The sequence below is a fragment of the Heliconius melpomene genome, chromosome 21, assembly GCF_056956725.1.
Source record: "Heliconius melpomene rosina isolate 202511_hmr_F chromosome 21, ASM5695672v1, whole genome shotgun sequence".
NCBI lineage: Eukaryota > Metazoa > Arthropoda > Insecta > Lepidoptera > Nymphalidae > Heliconius > Heliconius melpomene.
Genome location: NC_140409.1, coordinates 8,965,767 through 8,986,174, shown reverse-complemented (window position 1 = coordinate 8,986,174; position 20,408 = coordinate 8,965,767). Strand labels below are relative to the sequence as shown.

At 32.1% G+C, this 20,408-nt stretch overlaps 2 protein-coding genes across 2 annotated transcripts; one reads left to right on the top strand and one right to left on the bottom strand.

Annotated features, from left to right (window-relative positions):
• Positions 1-2,146: 2,146 nt before the first annotated feature.
• LOC146527167 (ciliary microtubule-associated protein 2-like) lies at positions 2,147-3,322 on the top strand. The gene has a single exon (XM_085206749.1). The coding sequence runs from the start codon at positions 2,247-2,249 to the stop codon at positions 3,312-3,314; it is 1,068 nt and encodes a 355-aa protein (XP_085062875.1). The 5' UTR covers positions 2,147-2,246; the 3' UTR covers positions 3,315-3,322.
• Positions 3,323-6,274: 2,952 nt separating this feature from the next.
• Positions 6,275-19,626, bottom strand: LOC146527166 (uncharacterized). The gene is made up of 9 exons (XM_085205613.1): positions 19,486-19,626; positions 19,210-19,307; positions 16,614-16,832; positions 16,259-16,505; positions 15,353-15,688; positions 14,431-14,584; positions 11,420-14,351; positions 9,059-9,228; positions 6,275-8,133 (listed from the first exon to the last, which is right to left on the bottom strand). The coding sequence occupies exons 2-8, from the start codon at positions 19,264-19,266 to the stop codon at positions 9,082-9,084; spliced, it is 4,092 nt and encodes a 1,363-aa protein (XP_085061739.1). The 5' UTR covers positions 19,267-19,307; positions 19,486-19,626; the 3' UTR covers positions 6,275-8,133; positions 9,059-9,081.
• Positions 19,627-20,408: the final 782 nt, after the last annotated feature.

Here is a 20,408-nt window from a genome sequence, read left to right as displayed (position 1 = left end):
TTGTAATCGCTAATCTCAGAATCGTCTTAACCGATTTAGGTTTTTTGTTTTCACTATTGGATTCTGGAAAGCTTCCGAAAACATATAGGGTTTATTTTATTACAATCGGTTCAATTTAAAGTACTTAGTTCGACAAATTTTCTAATTGCCGTAACAGTTATTTTATACAACTGTTTTACTGAATCGACTGAATCTTTGGTTTTCAATTTCTTTATTAATATTTCTATTTCAAGCGGGCGTAGCCCCGCACGGGCCCACTAGTAAAATATATATTTTTAGTGGATTCTATTTGATTAAGCACAATGAGAATAATAAGACTGTGAGAATAGAATAATTTAGTTCTTTTGACAAAAATATAATGTTATAATTTAGTTTAATTATAATGTGATAAATAAGTTATTTGTATAATTTGGAAAAAATATGTAGACAAGGCTCTAAATGCAATTCCTCTAGCTGCAAGTAGTCAGAGAAAACCTAATCCTTGCGTTCTCTTCTACGGCGTCTCTACGCGCTGTAGACAATAATGGTCGCAATTGTAAACAAACTTATTTTAGTCAATTACAGTGATAGTACAAAAAACCGCATCATTGAATTCCGTCACTCAACACGTATGTAACGTCTCGGAAATTATGTGAAAAATTGGAAACATCGTTTCTCAGCTCCAGGTTCCCTCTATGACTTCTGCCATTTGCGGGATACATTCATAATGATAATGGAGATAATGTAGATAATGAGGCCAGTTTTGGCGCAGGGGCGCTGGTTGTGGATTCTATTCCCACTCGAGGAAATGATATATTTATAAAAAATATATATTTTCATTTCTTTACTCTGGTGTTGGAGGAAAAGCGCGGCGTTGATTTCCGCCACTCAACACGCAATGTCTCCAGAATTCGGCGGAAAGTGGGGAACGGAGTGTCTTAACACTAGGTTTCCTTTGCCTGTATTGCATTGTATTTTTCATATCTAAATGAAACTATAACATTGGTTTGAAAATATACATATCAATTATAAAATGAACTCGTCACCGTCGAGGGGTACCGGATGTTTTAATTTAGCAAACTAAAATGTTTCCTATACACAGTTTATATTATACTCGTACTAGCGGCCCGCACGCGGCTTCGCCTGCGTAAATTACGTTATTATTAATTTCTGTCTCCATGAGTACCTACGTCCTATAAGTGATGTCCTTGCAAAATTTGAGACTCCTAGTATTTGTAGTAACGAAGAAATGTACGCTTGCTGGCATAATTTTATTTTCAATGTGAACAAGTGACCGTTTTCTTTTAAGATCATAGATCTTGCATAGATTTTCCTGTAATATTTAAGACAATAAAATAATTTCCAATTTTTTTCACCGCTTTAGCTTAGCCTTAGTGGTTTCATTCTCGAAGGAATATAATAAATATAATAAAAAATAAGACGGAACCCTTATAGGAACAGTTTGTTGTCTATCTGTCAAGACTATTCATCTCAAGATCGTGTGGAGGTATCAAGCTAAAATTAATATAACATTATCTACGTTTCCTTGGAGAACAGAAAAAAAATTAAGTATCTAATAATCAAAACTTATATTATAAGTAATCAAAACTTATATTAAATTTCGTTATCGTAGGCCTACAAATTTGGCAAGAAGTGAAAATTTACAATACAAACAGAAGAAAAGTTTGAAACGATGGCAACTTATAGGTAAAAATCATTTACAAACGTAAAACATTTTCAAACAAAATGAGTGCATACACTAGCAAACTAAAATTTATCACCGACTCGCACTTGACCGGTTTATTTAAAGTAATTTTAAATTATCTGTTGGTAAGCTATAAAACATATATAAAGAAAAATTTCTTATATGTCTGCAATTTCTTATATTCAACCCCTAAAGTTGATTAAACAAAATTAAAATGTTTACGATATTCTTTAGATCATGGATAAGCATATACTCGTAAGCACAACTTAATTAGTCTATTACTTTCGATAGACGAACGGACAGATACATAAGTATGATGATAACTTTGTAAAAAACGTAAAAACCAAATATTGTTGCTTTTTTTAATGAAAAATTGTTGTTCTAACACCGTAGTAGGTAAGTCACTTTATGTCAAATCAAAGAGGTAACATATTATAATAGATTATCTGTGTACAAATAAAATTAAAATGGTGACATTATAAGCTTTCAATTATACAAATATTTTGACATATTAAAATACTACGGGCCACACAAATTAGCTTTAGAGATATGTCTATATAAAATGACTACAAAGAAACATAACAACGCACCTTTTGGTTCAAAAGTTAATCGATTCGGTAAAATAACTGTTCATCCGAGTTTAGATCCAAGTGGTCTTTATACTAGAAGACCAACTGGCTGTGATCCCTGTCTTTATCATCCAAAACCAATAAATGAAATATTTCCTATAAACAAAAATAGAAAAATCCTAAAAGACTCTTGGAGATACAAAGCTGAGTTGGAAGATTGGGCAAAGAATTTAGGTTACAGGAATCAAAAAATCTTAGAGCAACGGAAATGGTTCAATTCTATTTTAGGTCCAGCGTGGCACGATGTATCAGCGACTTCCACATTCGTTTCGGCTTGTAAAAACCTGGGCTTTGGTAGAACTTCACGTTTTCAGGTATCAAAAAATTTATTACCAGGACCTGGTACATATCACAAAACCCATGCATTTAAAACGAAATATGGCCCTCATTCTACAAGGCCTACATTCGAACGTGAAGAATCATGTCGCTTTAAAGATATGTCACCAAAATGGTCATTAGCAGCTAACCGTTACAAAATCGTTGATAAAAATAGCATAGAAGAAAAATGTAATAAAATTGTTTCGTTACGAGGACCGTATGATCTTTTTACAGGAAAACGTGATGGTAGTACAATAAAAAATCATTTTAATACTTCACTAAAATGCGCTTGTGCAACTTGGCCTATTGCGCTAAAAGGTACATTAACTAAATACACCACTTCCCACTTTGGTAAAATGAACAAAACAAACCGAGGTATACCATGTAGAGGACGAAATATTTTAACGGACCTATCAATGTGTCTCCGGAGACCAGAGGAGCCAGGACCAGCTCATTATAACCTAAGCGAGAGGAAGATATTTAAACAGAATAAATGTGGTTTTAATAGCAGCTACGACAAACCGCCGGGGTACAAGCGTGTTATAGTATGGCCTGGTGTTGGTCGTTATAACGTCAAAAACATCAGTTGCGGCCTCCCTGGTCAAGGCCATCGTCACGTATTCCTAAGTAAACAAAAACGTACTATAGGATCTATTTTACCAGAACCTATGAACTCTTTCTAATTATTCTTTTAGCGCATTTTGACATTATACCTTAGCTATACGTAGCATTATACCTTAGCTAAATCATATATTTTACAAATAAACGATATCATTACGTACATTTTCAATGATTTTTAAGTTAAGTTTTTCTCTAATTAAAATGTATTGGATGCCTAAACAATTCCTATAAAATGTCCAGTTAATAGGGTTGAATTTAATTTCACAAATAGCTACAGCCTACGACGTAGCCGCCATATCCGTCGTAGCGGAATCCGGTCAGACATGAATTTTGATTGTATCCTGAAATTAGCGTAAATAATAAAATGTAAGAAAGTTCTTTTGGCCAAAAGCGTAAAATTTTTAATTTTCAAATAATAATTAAATAAATGATAATTTTACTTATTTTACAATTAATAATCAAACTGTTATAGTTGTATGTTAAATTTTACTTTTTTTATATTTTATAAAAAAAATCTGAATAACTGAAATGTTAATTAATGTTATTCTGCAATATTTATATATAAATGGGTTAAAACAACAATAAAGAATGCCATCGAATTGCTTTAAAATTGCTTTAAGCGCGTGCGTTGCACATATAGTCAATTATATGTCTGTACGTTGTATGACAAACATATTAGATCTAAAAATCAGTCCGCAACACCATATATCTATCTATCTTTTATAAATAAGTTACACTTAAGACATTTTGTGACAAAAAATAATTCAAAATTATAAGGTGATATTCATCGATTGTAATTTCACATGTATATTGAAAGCTTACGAGTGAAAGTTATTTCATCGTCAAGAAAATTTAATGAAGATAATCTTCGGCTTTTATAGCTTGTAATGGGGAAGCATACTTTTCGAGAACGTGTTTCTTACTCATTAAATAATTATAATTATTATATACACTACCGTTCATAAGTATTTGCCCAGTGTTGTTTTAGAGAATTAAAGTATTATGACCGAGTACATGATCGACATAATTATCTATTTTAGCTTTGACACTACACAATAAACGACCGAATCTGTTAAATTAACCCTTACACTAATATTTAATTGAAGAAAACTGATTTTATTCAAATCTGAAAATAGTCGCATTGCGTAGCCTGATGGTATATTTGTTATATTAGGAGACTTAATGTAATTTTCACTTATTGATTATTATTTATAGTATAAAGAGAACAATATTTTTGCAAAAAAAGACTAAATATTAATAAATTAGTTTTTTAACAGCCTTCATAAGCGTATCTACTCAAGACTATTAAATTGTCGTTGAGAAATCCTTCTCGCAGTCATTTTTTTAATAAAATGGTGAAAACTAAAGAATTATCTAATGAAACACGTTCTATGATTATTAGTTTACATAAATTAAATAAAAGTAATCGCGAAATTGCCCCAATATTAAAAATATCTCGAAGAACAGTAGACTACAACGTGAACAAATATCTAGACACTAACAGTAATATTAACAAAACACGGTCTGGACGTCCCCGTAAGACTACTAACAGTGAAGATCAATTCATAACATTGACTAGCCGATGCAACCGAAAACTAACTGCACCAGAAATTGCAGCACAATTTAACAAATCCAGACAAGATTCCGTTAGTACTTCCACTGTCAAAAGGCGGCTCATTGAAGCAGGTCTTTCAGGAAGAGTAGCGGTAAAGAAATCACTTCTTAGGAGTCAAAATAAGGTAAAAAGACTTCAATGGGCTCGTGAACACCAAAATTGGACACATGACGAGTAAAAACGTGTATTATGGAGTGATGAATCAAAATTTGAAGTCTCTGTTATGGTTTGGGGCTGTTTTGCTGGAAATACAACTGGTGATCTAATAAAAATTACGGGAATTCTCAAAAAAGACGGATACAAAAAAATACTCCAAGACAGTATGACGTCTACTGGTGTTCGATTAATCGGTAAGAACTTCATGTTTCAGCATGACAATGACCCTAAACATTCTTCTAATCTATGCAAGAACTATTTGAAAGACTTAGAGCGGAAAAGAGTATCTACTAAAGGTTATGGTATGGCCATCGCAATCCCCTGATCTCAATCCTATAGAATTATTATGGGATAAATTAGACAGAGAGGTGCGAAAAGAATGCCCCACTTCCACCACACATCTCTGGGATATACTGCAGAAGGAGTGGAATGCAATTGATCCTGGCTACCTGATAAAATTAATTGACTGAATGCCTAAACTCTGCGCAGAGGTAATAAAGGCAAAAGGCGGATACATTGATGAAGGCAAAATTTAATAAATAATTTAGCTAAAACTTAACATTTTTTTGCATAACAAAAGTAAATTTATTATAAAATTAAAATTGTTTTGGTTGTTTTTTTTTCTAAAACTCATTTATTCCTCAGTGGGCAAATACTTTTGAACGGTAGTATATTAAATAAATTAGTTTTAGTTAAAAAAAATCTTCTTAAAAAACACTTCGACGGACGCCGTATAAGATTGGTGAAGCATATTCAACTGATCTTCCATTTTGCAATGCACCAAAGGACCATGAGATTGCGTCTATAAAATATAATTTTGTGTAAGCATATAAAGTATAAAAATAAAATCAAATAAATCAGCTTTATACAGCAGGGTAGGCAGAGGGACCCTGTTGTTAAGACACTCTGTTCCCCAATTTATGCACTGCATACACTGCTGAAATCTAGGGGAATTGCGTGTTGAGTGGCAGAACTCAACGCCGCGCTTAGCCTCGACACCAGAGCGAAGAAATGGAAATATAACTTGAAATAAATATTTCCTTTCCTCGAGTGGGATCGAACCCACAACCAGCCGATTTTGCACACTTTGTGCCACTACTGGCCTCAATTAATTTAATCCAAAGGTCTCTATCAAATTATTTATTTATTTTATATTTATTTATTTTTTATAAATATTATTATTAGATACCAAAGACATCTCAATAGATTATCAATTAAATTTAATTCAGACTTTAAAATAAAACTACAAACTCTGATGGCCATTTATTGAGGAACAAATCTAAAGTTATTTATATTTATGATCAACCAATATTTTTATTTCCATTTATAAACTTTTTAATATCAAAGACAAATATTTAAATAAGCAATAAATTAGTTTTGCTCCCCAATTTTATAATAATCCTTTATTTAAATATTATATATTTTACACAATTACTGTATGCATTCATTCATGAATTAAGATTACTAATGAGGAGATTTCTTTTTTCATATATATTTATCTACGACTTTCAATTCGCCTTTTCTAAATCTACATTTGTCTAAAAATAGAACTCGAGACACATCCTTGTGTAGTTCATTTTCTTTACTCTTTTTACAATAACATTTTCTGATAAAGAATCTCCTCGTACAATCTAAATACATACAATTTACGTTGTTTAGCACAGTAAATAAAGCTTAATCTATTGCGGCACTGCAACTAATCTTATAACTAACAAGATTTAAAAAAATAAAAATCACAAATTTATTAGACATTTTCATTTATCAACCTTACTTACTACACTAAGTCAATATAATTACAAACATCATTACAAACATCATTAATATTAAATAATTCAAATGTTGTTTAAAATAAAATAAATGTTCAATAATTAAAGTAATTATATTGATAAAAAATGTCCAATAATTAAAACAATTGAAAATTATATTGATAATAAATATTGTTTAAAAATAAAATAATAAAATAAATGTCCAATGATTGAAGTAATTCATAATTGAATAATTTAATGACATCAACTTGGCATAACCACAAACCGCTTGTAAATCACACTCCAAAATAAATTTAATTTCAGTTACGTTTTTTAACTTAACGCTGTAATCTAGCATATGATTAAGAATAATTAATAATTCAAATAAATCCATTATTATTTTCATAAAAATAAGTCAGAAAAAAGTTAGAGTGATTTCTTTGTCTAGTACGGTCTTTGAAATAAAAGTTTACCTATAAAGTTTTATTCCTCTCAGTAAATTAATTTCCATTTTCAGATGAACCGTAAATGGAAATGTCATATTCATATGACAGAAATGAGACTTAAAGATATCCATATTATGGATGAGCGATATCAGTTACTTTACATAATGGTTGTTAATAAATATATATTTCTATAATGCTATTATTTCGACAAAATATTTGTAATTAGGAACTTTACTAATATTAATTTTATATTTATTGCTCCGTATATAAAACAACGACCAATGCAGTTATACATAAATACATTACAAAATTATTATCCTTACACTTCTAACTAAAACATTTTATTTAAAAAAAAAACAAAGTGTTAAAACTGGTAATTTCAAATTTCTTGCGCTAGCTACGTCCTGTGCTATTATAAATATAAATTTAATTAGATATGTGACTACCATTTCTATTCTAGTGTGAGCATAGGTGTGGCCATAAATGTAGCGTAAAAAAAAACATTTTTTAGTATTATCATCCTACAAATTTAATACATGATACATGTGAAAAGAAAGAAATATAACTTTAAAAAGTAAAACTTGAAAAAAAAAATAAAACTAAGATTTGATTTATTATTTTAATATGTATTGATTGTTATTTTGTAACAAACTGTATAAAGTTGAATAATTGAAATGATTAAATTAGATAAATCGTCAATATTACAATTCAGTTAGTACAATAAGTACAAAATAATAAAAATAATAACTATGTCAATAATATAGAATGAACGCACATATTCGCCGCCATGTTCACATTGATTACATGTAGGTATAATGAGTCTAAATTATATACTAGAGTGTGGTTAGTCTCAGGCGCGCCCGAGCCCGCAGGCACGCCTCGGCATTATCATCCGGGACACTGTCTGCGCCTGCGATTGCTGAAATTATTACAATACTACAATTGTTACAAGCAATATTTTAATTTTAAAAAATAATAGAAGACTAATATAGTGAATCTCATGTAAAGGACAACATAGATAATTTAAGCTTTCTGTTTTTTGGATGTTATTACATAATTAATGTTTTATTTTATCATTTGTTTTCGATCGTACCATGAATATTATCTATGTAACATATTACTATTTATAAATATATACATATATTATGTATTATTATAGAAAGAACTTGTTACTTTTCCTATTGATTTCCATTTTTTAAAGACAACAGAATTCGATTTATTTTTCGAACTTGAGGTTAATGTTGTTAGCCCTGCTGTCCTTAACAGCGACCCTGGTTAGGTAGGAACGAAGGTACTCTATCCCTGAGAATGTTGCAAGCATTACGAGGCTGCTTGAGAGCATGAAAGCGAATGCCCTGTTTTTTTATCTGTCTGTGGCTATCGGAAGTTTCGTCCGCGTTATATATATTTTATTTTTAAAAAATAAACCATAAGTTTTATTACCGAAACTAGCACTTTGTCTTTTAGTCTAACACTAGGTCTCCAGGTACCCTATGCTCCCTGCTATGTGCAAGATACAGAGTGAAGCTTTAAAAAACACTGATAATGTTATTACGAGGTTAAGTTGCTTTTTCTAATAATAAAAAAAAAATCTGTACTACTATTAATTGAATATTATTTCCAACTATCATATTTTATACTCATATAAAACATTTGCACAAACCAAACAATGGCGAATGTTCGTTACGTCACTAACATGGTACCGTAAAGCATACAATGTGTATACGACGTTCAGTCATGTAAGAGTTCCTAAATTCAAATCTACGCAGCCATCTACAGCAAACTCCAAGGCGACCACGACTTACCGACCGCGCTGTACATACATACGGCGTATAAACACTCACATGGATCTGTCTTGTGTTAAACCTCATCGAGCTGTCGTCCTGCGTATGACCTTCCTCACGCGCCTGCCGGCGACGGGGGCGCTGCCCATGTTGAACTGCACCTGCGGCGTGCTGGCGCCTGCCGGGGAGCCGAAGTTGTACACGCCTGATGCTTGTGGCATTTGTGGCCGCTGTGTATATAAGTAATTGTTAATTAATTGGTCGCCGACCACCGTAGAGAGCAGACGTGTCGTACTATTGCAAAGAAATACGTTACGGTATTTTAGTCGTTGTTATAGTAATTTGTAATGTAAAAGTGCAATTGCCAATATATTGCATTTTCAATCAATTTCGATCACCGAGAGTTAAAGGAACGCAGCGAAACTCTTCGGCAATTCGGCTACTTGGTGCGTACAGAGTACAAGTGCAGTTATTAGTGAAAGATAATTTTTAGAAAACATTCATGTTCGGCATTCTCCTATTAAGGGAGTGCCTCAAAAAATACCAGTAGGTGGTAGTACGGTAGTACCTTTCAAGCAGATTTGTCTAAAATTGCTTTTGACTCATTCGAACCTGATCTTAGATATGCAGGCAAGCGTAAGAGTAAAACACCTGAGAACGAGTTCGTGCATCAATTTGGCGAATTTTAAAATGAAATTTTGGGGGTGATTAGAGAGTCAAGTCAAATTCAAAATTATAAAATAAATACTATTATTGATAATACTACCACCATCGTGGAACAATTGCACAGTATAAAGACCACCGCGGACTATCTAATAACTAAAAACAATAACAATAAATCAGAGATCAAGACCTTAAAAGACGTTATCAAGTGAAATGAAGAAGAAATAGCTAAACTCAAAAACGAAATTAAGCAGCTAAAATTAAACGTGGAAGAACCATCTGTTTCGCAACTGCCAAACTATAATAGTGAATCAGTTTTGATTGAATGCCAAGAGAGTGCAGAACGAAGCAAGAATTTAGTCATAACTGGAATACTCGAGGAAGATCTGACTAGCCTACTAGCACGACAAGACGCCGACAAAACAAAATTAAGTTAAATAACTAGAACTATATACCCGGACTGCCCTGAACCCATTAAAGTTTTTCGTCTGGGTAAATATAACAGTAAGAAGACACGACCTCTAAAACTATGTTTTAGCTCTCAAGATACAGTAAAAACCATTCTGCGAAATAAAGATAACGTAAAAGTAGATGGCGTGCGAATCTACTCTGACCAATCACCTCAACAACAAAAGTTCATATGTAATCTCAGAAATTAACTCAAGAAGCGTCAAGACAGTGGTGAAGAAAATCATAAAATAAAATACATAAAAGGAATCGCTAAAATAGTAAACCAAGAGGAGCCAAAAAACTAAATATTAAAAAACCTACATTTGTAAAAGCAACCAATAAATCTATAATCTATGAAATTACAAATCTATATAACTCATTACCAAAGGATCTTAAAGATTTTACTTCTTTAAATTCATTTAAAAAATTACTCAGAGTTTTGAGAGACTTACATGTATTAAAGGATTTCTCAATATTCTAAATCATACCATAATCCAAACTTATAAACATACAAGTAACAATAAATGGCTAATTAATCATGTGCAAATTATTATATTTATAAACAATACCAAATGTATTAAATTTATATAATCATTATTAATATAATATATTCATAAGCAACTATCATTGTAGTCTCGGCCTTATATTTGCCCAAACATGTTTATGAGTTGTTAGACTGCTTTTTTAGCGTAAGTCGTTACTACATCTACAAATGTAATAATAAACTACCCCAATGCAAATTATTATTTACTAATTGTTGTAATTTTTCTTTTGGATTGTTTTTAGTGTTGTTTCACGTTTATAACTAATCAAAATATATTTATAAGCTACGCTGGACGGCAATAGGATATTGTAATATATATATCTCAGTAAGTGAATTGTAAATTAAGTATATGAGAATAAATAAATTCTGAAACCGTGTTCTCAGTTAATCGTATGAATTAGAGACATAGTGTATTTGTGGCGGAACTGAAACGGAGTAGGTTTTCGCCTTTAAAGTCAGACGCTGTCCCACAACAAGTAAAAATTAGATGGATAAAATTATAGGAGGATAAGGGGTTTTAAAAATAATATACCACAATTGAAAAACTGCCTTTCTGTTTAATTCAGTATCTATCGCAAATTATGATTGGAACATAACTTACATACATAATTATTAATCAAAAAGTTCTAATAAAGCATAGATACAGTTTCAAGTTCTTGATTCAATCAATACATGTAGAACGAGAACACAGCAGACAAAACATGGCATTAAGCATTATTATATTTTATAAATGTGATAGTAAAAATAATTCGAAGAACAAATACCTGTGAAAATCCAAATATGTTTGGCTGATTATTTGCAACACCAAAATTAAATGCCGGAGCTTGCGTTGAATTCATCTCGACATTTTCAAATGTAGCGTTGGGTGCGCCGAACCCTGACGCCCCAAACAGTCCCGTGGACGGAGCAGCAGGTTGCGGTGATCCAAACACATTGGGCTGGGCGGGTTGATTTGGTACAGTATTAGTGAACAGCGGCTGGTTATTTGAAGTACTGCCAAAAATGTTCGACGCAGGCTGCGACGGCGGCGGGCCTTGCGCGGGCTGTGCCGGCAGCGGCTGCAGCGTCGCGTTGAATGACGTAGCCCCGCCAAATGTGAAAGAGGCCGGATTTTGCACAGTGCTCGATGTCGCACTTGAAGCAAAAACATTACCCCTGTTACCCCCACTGGCATTAGATCCGGACCACATATCTTTCTTTTGTACTCTATTAAATATAATACCTCCTAGCGCACTTGTGCTTGAACTGCCGACCATTAAAGGATTTACCGGATTCAATGTGTTAGATAAGCCATCTCCTCCAATACTAGTTACAGCTGAGAGTCCATTGCCGCAAGCTAACGCAGCCAAAGGATTACCAGTGGTCAAACCACTGTTGTTAGACAGCTCATTATTATTCACGGAATTATTGCTTAGAATGTTATTATTAAGGGTTGTACCGCCGACAGTGTTGCCACCCACAGCATTAGTGCCCATGGCGTTGTTTCCCATAATGTTAGCACCTGTAGAATTGCTGGTCACAGCATTATTGCCTAGAGCATTGCTAGCCATGACATTGTTATTTAAAGTATTAGTATTCATCACTGTGTTACTCATAGATGAGCTTCCGATGCCATTATTACTTGACAAGCCACTACCTATAGTATTAGGGTATGACATGTTGAATTTATCAATTGCCGAGCCGAAAGGCGGCGGTGCATTAAATAACTTTGGAGTATCACTTTTATTTGACCCAAATGTGAAAGGAAATTTAGGTTTTTCTGCTGGCTGCTGTCTATTCTGTGACGCATTGGTGCCAAAGCTGAAGAGTGAATTAGAGGCAAGAGGCTGTGTAGCCACCGCTGTGTTTGTTGTTGATTCTGGTTTTGAAAATAAAGATAAACTTGTTGTTGTCGTCGACTCCGGTTTAGGAAACAAAGCTGGCGTAGAATCTGTTTTAGGGAATAACGATAAAGTCGCTGATGTCTCTGTTTCATTTTTCTTGAAAAATGCATTTTTATGGCTGCCACCAGCAGTGTTACTATTCGAAAAAAATGTCATAGAGGACGACGGCGACTGCGTACTAGAAATTATTGGATTACTCAGAGTTGTAGTTGTTTCTGTGGCAGTTGTAGATTTTGGCTTGTTAAATAGATCTGCAGATGGTGGTGTATAATTGTTTGTCGAAATAGTAAATGTACTTTGCAGTGCAGATTCACTTGTTGTTGAACTATTTATTTGTGTCATAGTAAAGGGCTTATCCAATTTCGACAGTGTGTTATTAGATGTTGATGATAAAATATTATTTGTTGGCTTTATACCAAACAAGGCCTTTTCTGGTGTGACCTTTGACTTATCATCATTTTCAGTGTTAGGTTCGTCTAATGGTTTTGATACGGAAAATGAAAATGCTATGGGAGTGCTTGATGTAGGTGCGAAAGTGGTTACAGGATTATCTTTAGGTATTCCAAATGAAAATGTAGTCTTAGGGGCATCACTAGATTCTTTATTGATTTCAGCTGGTTTCGCAGTAGCCTCTGTAGATTTTGTTTCAGCTGACTTAAATTCAATTTTATTGCCAAAGAACACATTGTTATTTGTCTCGGACTGTTTGTGTTGCGATGCCATTGAGTCGGCCGACTTAACACTTTCTTTTGGAGGAATATTTTGCATAGGGTCAATCCCAAATTTAAAAGGTACATTGGGACTGATGCCAAAATTAAAACTTTTATTTCGAACTTCTATCACTGTTCCTGGTTTCTCTGTCTCGCAACAAACACATTTACTTGTATTACTTTCATTGCGTACCATACAGTTTGGACATTCCCACTTACTACTTTGCTGCTTAACAATATGACTTAGTGTGGAGTTTGGTATACTTGAAGTAACATTTGATGAAGTAAGGGTATTAATTAGTTTGTTGCTGTCACTCATGTCTTTTACAACACTTGTTTTACTTTTTTGGTCCACATTATCATTTTTGTCATTGGAGGCATCACTAGATTTAGTTTTTGAAGGTTTCTTTCCGCCACAGCAAACGCATTTATCCTTTTCTTCGTCATTATCAACCCAACAATCAGCACATCGCCATTTTATTGCAGTAACTACAACTTCCAACGGTTCAGGTTGTTTAACTTTCTCACAATCAGAGCATTTGTCAGACTGCATTGGTTCTTGATTCAATTGAATTTCACACTCTATACATTTTTTTATATCTTTAGATTGATTTTCTTGCCCTTTTTCTAATTGAATTGTAGCTGTCTCAATAGTTTGAGTCAGTTTCTGTATTTTGTTCTGTTCGAATATTGATTTTATATCTTCAACGTTTCTTTCTGGACTTTCTGCTGTATTTTCACATATTCCAACAGGGGATGCAAAATTAAAGTAATTACTATCCGTCGATTCATGTGCGTCAATCGCTACTATACTAATACTTTCTGTTGGTACTATATCTGGTTCAGTAGAAGAAACTTCTACTTTTTTCTTATTGGGCTCTGGTGGTTTCGACGAAGGAACCTCATTTTCGTGATTTAGATGTGACGGTAAGGAAATATTAAAAGAAAATTTAGGTAAATTATCTTTGTCAATTTGTAATGTTGCAGTTGGGAGATTAACAACATGAACAGTTTGTTCCATTTCCATAACATTCTGATTAGCTTTTGTTACTCTTGATCTAACTTTAGATATGAATTTGCCATCTGACTTATTTGAGCTATCACTGAAAAAAACATATGTTTGTATATTATTTATGTTTTTAAGTTAATCACATGAAGTAATATGCATATAAATCATTTTACCTATTTACGGGACTTGCTTGATACATGCCATTCGAACTGCTCTGTGAAGCTATTATCTGTCGAGCGACGCTGGTTGTTTTCATTAGCCTTGACCTTTCTTTTAGTTTTAACACACTCCCAACACTTGGAACATAGAGCTCCTTGTTTTGTAAAACTAAAAAGTAAAAAGGTGTAAGTACCCAAATGTATTTGTCCAGATGCCAATCAATTGAATTTTTTTAAATGATAATTATCGGTACTATAATAAAATCGTAACGGATCGGTCTATACATGGAAGATATATAAGTAAAAATTTTATTGGGGACCTTTATTAAAGTGCAAGGACCCAAAACAAAGATTTTTAAAAATTTGATCTGTTTTTCTGTGCGTTTGTTCACGCTAATCTCAAAAATGGCTAAATTAAATACTGTTTTTAATATTGAAGTCTGCCAAGCTTTCGCTAACATTTAGTGTTTGTTTTATTACAATCAGTTCATAAATAAAAAAAATATGTCAATTTAGAGTATTAGTTCACGAAAATTGGCTAATTGCCATATCAGTAATTTTATACAATTGTTTTACTGAATTGGCTGAATTCAATTCAATAGATTATAGATATAGATTGAAGCTTTCAATTCAATCTATAGCTTAAAATTTTTGGTATATACATATCTTCCATGTACAGGCACCAATCCATTACAATTTATTATAAGTATAGATACTGATACTGGAAAAAACCAGGGTTGTATTGGTGTGTATGACATCACTTCATGTCAGTGTTGTTTTGCATATTTATTCATTAGATATTGGGTAACAAATGATTAAGCTATTATTCTGTATAAATTAAGAAAAATATAGATTTTAGGGATTATTGCTCATACTATATGCTATGCTCATACTACCTGGATTGATTAACCTATGAATATGTCATATTAATACATACCCAAGCCCCTTCTGCTGACAGCACTGGTGTTCATAGATTTGTTACTATTGTTCATGGATGTGTTTGTAATTTGTGGGATTCTTTTAGCTTCAACAGTTGGAGAAGAGAAATTGTCCAGTAGATCCATAATTCGTTTTGCAGAATTGCTCATAGTTGCTTCATTGTCATTCATACTATTATTTATATAAGTTGTTTTCTTCGATTTTATGTTTGGTTGATTTACATATGAATTATTAGTACCACCATATTTAGTGTTTCCTCTGTAAAACGGTGAACTTGCAGCTAAGCCAACTCTAAAAAATGGCTTATGTTCATTTAATACACCAAATTCCTTATCTGAAAAGTTTAAAATGATTATATTTTGTTAGCAAACTCGTGTAAAAGAGGGTAGGTGAAAAAGACTAAAAGCAATGGAATTGTTTCTTATTGGAAAGCAACTCATGTGAAATATTGTTATTGGGTGATATATATCACTTATTGCAATTATGAAGAATCTCTTTCCTAATAATTTAGAATATGTGTTTACCTCGTTTTTTTTAAAATGGTAACCACTTCTGATTTCTAACAACTAAGATTTTTGTCCGATATTGTTTTTTTGTTAAAAATTGAATATAAGAGAAAAATTGTATTTCTTTCACATGTCCCCAAACAAAATACATATTTATACAAAGGCGTAGCAATAAGCGGGGCGGGTGGTACGTAGCCACCCTAGGCGCGTATAGTGCCTAGTTCATAACATTTACCAACAAAATTTAAAGTGTGAGAAAATAAAAGAGTTTACATAAAAAAACAGTTCAAAACTAAAGACAAGGCCCCCTTCTGGAAAATATCTTTGATACGCCCATGTATATTAGTAATACATTTGTAAGCATAGAAGGGGTTGGTTGATATGAATATAATAAATACCATATGACTCATTTAGTTGGCTCAAGTTTGCATTTGTATCAAGTGACTTCCTTTTTCTAGATGAAGACAGATGAGAAGATGCTAATGTATCATGTAAATTGTAATGGGATTTGTCTATTTGATTCAGCATTGCTGATGTTTCTTCACAAGTGTTTGTGGATAGATTTGGTTCAAAATGATAAGAACTTCTATTTGCCATCTGATCATTTAATTCTCTCGGTTCAGTGTTGGTACTAACGCTTTTTGTCTGCAATAACATCAAAATTTAAAAAATTATATTACAAAAAATTTTTTTTTTTCTATTAAACATTTATCATCGGAATTTAGACTAAATAACATATAATGACAAACTCACTTCAGGCACAGTGTACAGTGATGAAGGACCCGGTAAATTATAACGCATTCGTTTTGCTGGTGGCTGCAGTGGACCATCAGTGGACTCATCTTCTGTTGAAGAATCTGTTGTTTCTGCCATTTGTGTTGACCCATTTGTATTTTGGGTAATGCTGAACCATTTTGTTATAGTATTTGGCAACAACCGGGTCATCGTTGTCGCCATTTGATCAACAAAAGACTAAAAGAAGCAATTTAAAATAAATCATCAAATTTTGCATTCTAGTTCATATTATTGTTAATAAACAAAACTTATAAAATAAAACTTGTGCATTAATTTACATTTATTATTAATTATGAAGTTTTTAAACTTGAAAGTGAGATAAAAATTGTTCAAAATACTATTTAACAATATTATTACAATATAAAAATATATATAACATGTATTTAAAAAACTAACACTATTATAATTGAAATTCGCTACTAAGGGAAACTATGACATCACAAAAAATTCTTAACTATATGATGCATTTCATGTCAGGTACATGTGTCTATTATATAGTATGATATGTATATTCCATTTATGTATTTAAATAAACATTCAGAATAAAGTGATATGCATAAGCAAAAATTTGCAGATTCACAAAATCAATAAATCTCCCAAATTAAAAGTCATCTAAACTTCCATAGAGATTGAACCCATGTACATTCTTAGTGTATTTACATTTGTCAATTCTCATTTAAAAAATATTCAGTTCTCATTAGAAACATCTATCAATACAAATATTAAAAAGAAATTTAAATAAAATAATGTAAAATCTGCATCAGCTCAGCCGCAAGCAATATATATAAATTGTTAATATTATAATTTTGTTAACATAAATTAAAATAGCATGTGTTTTATTATTCTTAAACACAAAAAACATGATTGTATCCCACATGTGGTAGGTCAGGCAGAGAGAACCTTGTTTAAAGACAAAGTTACGCCACAAATAGATCCATTTCCAAAACATGTGGAATGACATAAGTCAATACTGGCATGCTGGGAACGCCAGATTTAAAGAACCATACCATACCTTGATTTTGTTCCCAGATGAAGAAATAGAAAACACTTCTTGTCACTGAAGGGGAGTATAGTACCATACCAAGAGCCAAATTTACCTAAGACTAATAGACTATGCACCAAAATATATAAGCCCAACATAAATGCATTGGTTATTCACCTTCACAAATTTATCTATTCAGACAAAGAGAACAGAAGTAAAATACTACTTTTCATTGTTATATTATGTTAAAGTCAAGAAGAAAATATTAAATATAAAAAATCCACCTAAATTATAACATGGTTATCCAATTACTATCCTTTTAGTATATCAAATATGTATGTATACATTCCCTGGCTAAATAATGTAGAAAATTTTACAACAATAAATCGATCACATCCCAAAAAAATAATGAATATGAAGGAAGTGATGTATAAGATAAATTAGAATAATGCAATGGATGAAGAAATAGAGGGTACTCAGGGCAGAGTAGTTGTAACAAAGAAATATCAGAAGTGGAAGGTAGGTGCAACTAATATTATATATGGCCTTTAAATGATGTGAAGCTTTACAGCTGCAAACACTCGCCTCCACTGCTCCAGCCCAGTGTAATTATAAATAATTAATTATGTGAATAGTCAAGGATAGCCAGTGGCAGAGCACGAGTGGTGCTCTGGTGCAGTGCAGAGCCATTGGCAGACCACACCAGAGCCAAGACTTCACATAGATAATTATAAATAGTTTTTAGACTTGCATTATTTTTTTTTGTTGTTTGTCATTCACCTTTTTTGTCCGTATGGCAGTTGTTAAAATGAAGTTTTAAATATATAAATAATTAAATAAAACAACATAATGAACGTTTTGGCCAATCAGATGTGATAAATCAAAAAATAGTGTCAGTGCATGAATACACCCTAAATCTAAGACATCTCAAGTCATAAGGATTAAATAAAGATAATAATCGTGAAAATTAATGTAAATAATTCTCTTTCATATCCTAAGTGGGGTGCTTAATAAGTATTACCACAAAATTTAATAATTTTTGAAATGGACAATTTGTTTGTTTTCTGTAAAGTTAAATACAACCTGAGCGGTGGGTGTTGTTTGCTTTTTGCTCTTGTAATTTCAGATGTAATTTAAACATAAAACTGAAGAGTTAATAACTAATTAATACCTAATTACATTTTTATATGTTTCTAATTGTACCAAGTAAATAAAAACTGCCTGATTGTTATAATTCAAAGAACTTGTGGCATAAGCTGTAAATAAATAATATACCATAGTTTATTTTAATAGTTATGTGTTACACTATTTCAATTATTTTTCAATATTATATTTAACAATTTTCAACATTTTGCAAACATAAATGCTACTTGTTTTAACTAATGCTATACTAAAAAAATGTACCTCATTAAGATGGTTTATAATTAGCAAGCATTGAAATATAATAATTATTAATATTAATAATAAAATATAAATCGCAAGACAAAGCGTCATTTGAAAAATATAATTAAAAATACACATCTACGCGTGAGGCCATAAGTCGCCAAGAGCGGGAACTTGATAACAACTTACCTTATTTTTATCATTAGGCGACGACTTAGGCATCTTAGCTTGGCTTGGTGAACTCATTTTGAAATTATAAATTGATTTGTGCGGTTATCCGCATATGCCTAAAAAAATAAAATATATTCACAACTGGTAAAAACGTGACAAACATGGCGTCCTTAGAAAATGTCAAAATAAGTTAAAAACAAGGCCATTGCACCACAAACTGTGCTAAAAAATTTGTACTAGAATGCAATCTTTCTGAATTGACAGACAATTTTAACAATACAGTAAATTGAATACCTAAACCGGTAACTATTGTCTTCATCAGTATCATGACAATTATTAAATTACCGCGTTTTACGTACTGCCAAGACTGACTGACTGACTGACTTTTTCCGTTTTAACTTTTACGTTATCGGTTCTACTCAAACTCATAGACAAAAAATTAAAGCTTTAGTTAGTGTCACAGATTAAAAACTACAATGCAGCTAGAAGACGTTGTATCGATTTATCTATGGCCATTCTAAATTATTTTAATCTTAATATTTATTATTAAAATTGAATTTATTAGGAACTAGCGGCCCTCATGCAGCTAAGCTCGCTTGAAATATACGAAAATTTATTTAAGAAAAACCAGCCAAGCGCGAGTATACCGATTGTAGTAATTAATAAAAAAATGATTACGTATTTCACATCTGTTTATGTAAACCATACCTGTGGACAAACTTTAAACGTATTTTTTTCTACATAAATTCCGATACCGTAAGAATTCCGTGTTAAAACATAAATTATATAATGCTCCACAAATCTTTTTATATTATATGTACTATCTCGAGTTTTTTTATCATATTACAAATAATAATTTATAAACAATATCAGACAACAAAACATTGAAAAATTCAATATAACAGTTGTATAAGATAACTCTTTTAGGAAGTAGCAATTTTGTCAAACAACTTTCACTAGATTGATATACAGATTGATGATTGATTTACCGAATCAAAATGACCTTTATTGTCGTTGCTCCACAACCCCCTCTATCTTTCAGTGTTAGTCCCATAATAATCGCTTCAGCTGGTCCGGAGGTTAGCCCGGATAAACAGAAAGACTGACAGACAAAAATGTTTAAATAATTAATTGTGGTTTGGTATCATATAAATAACTAAGCATATGTACTTAAAAAAACACAGTTATATTGATATCAAGACAGCTCAGAGACAGCT

What these genes read in the sequence shown, in the direction of transcription:
- LOC146527167 (XM_085206749.1), top strand. Translation starts at nt 2,247, where the DNA reads ATGACTACAAAGAAACATAACAACGCACCTTTTGGTTCAAAAGTTAAT.
- LOC146527166 (XM_085205613.1), bottom strand. Translation starts at nt 19,266, where the DNA reads ATGAGTTCACCAAGCCAAGCTAAGATGCCTAAGTCGTCGCCTAATGAT. An exon ending in TGTCAGCAGAAGGGGCTTGG is followed by an intron (nt 14,585 to 15,352) that starts GTATGTATTAAT and finishes TTTACTTTTTAG; the next exon opens with TTTTACAAAACAAGGAGCTC. An exon ending in CAAGCAAGTCCCGTAAATAG is followed by an intron (nt 14,352 to 14,430) that starts GTAAAATGATTT and finishes TGTTTTTTTCAG; the next exon opens with TGATAGCTCAAATAAGTCAG.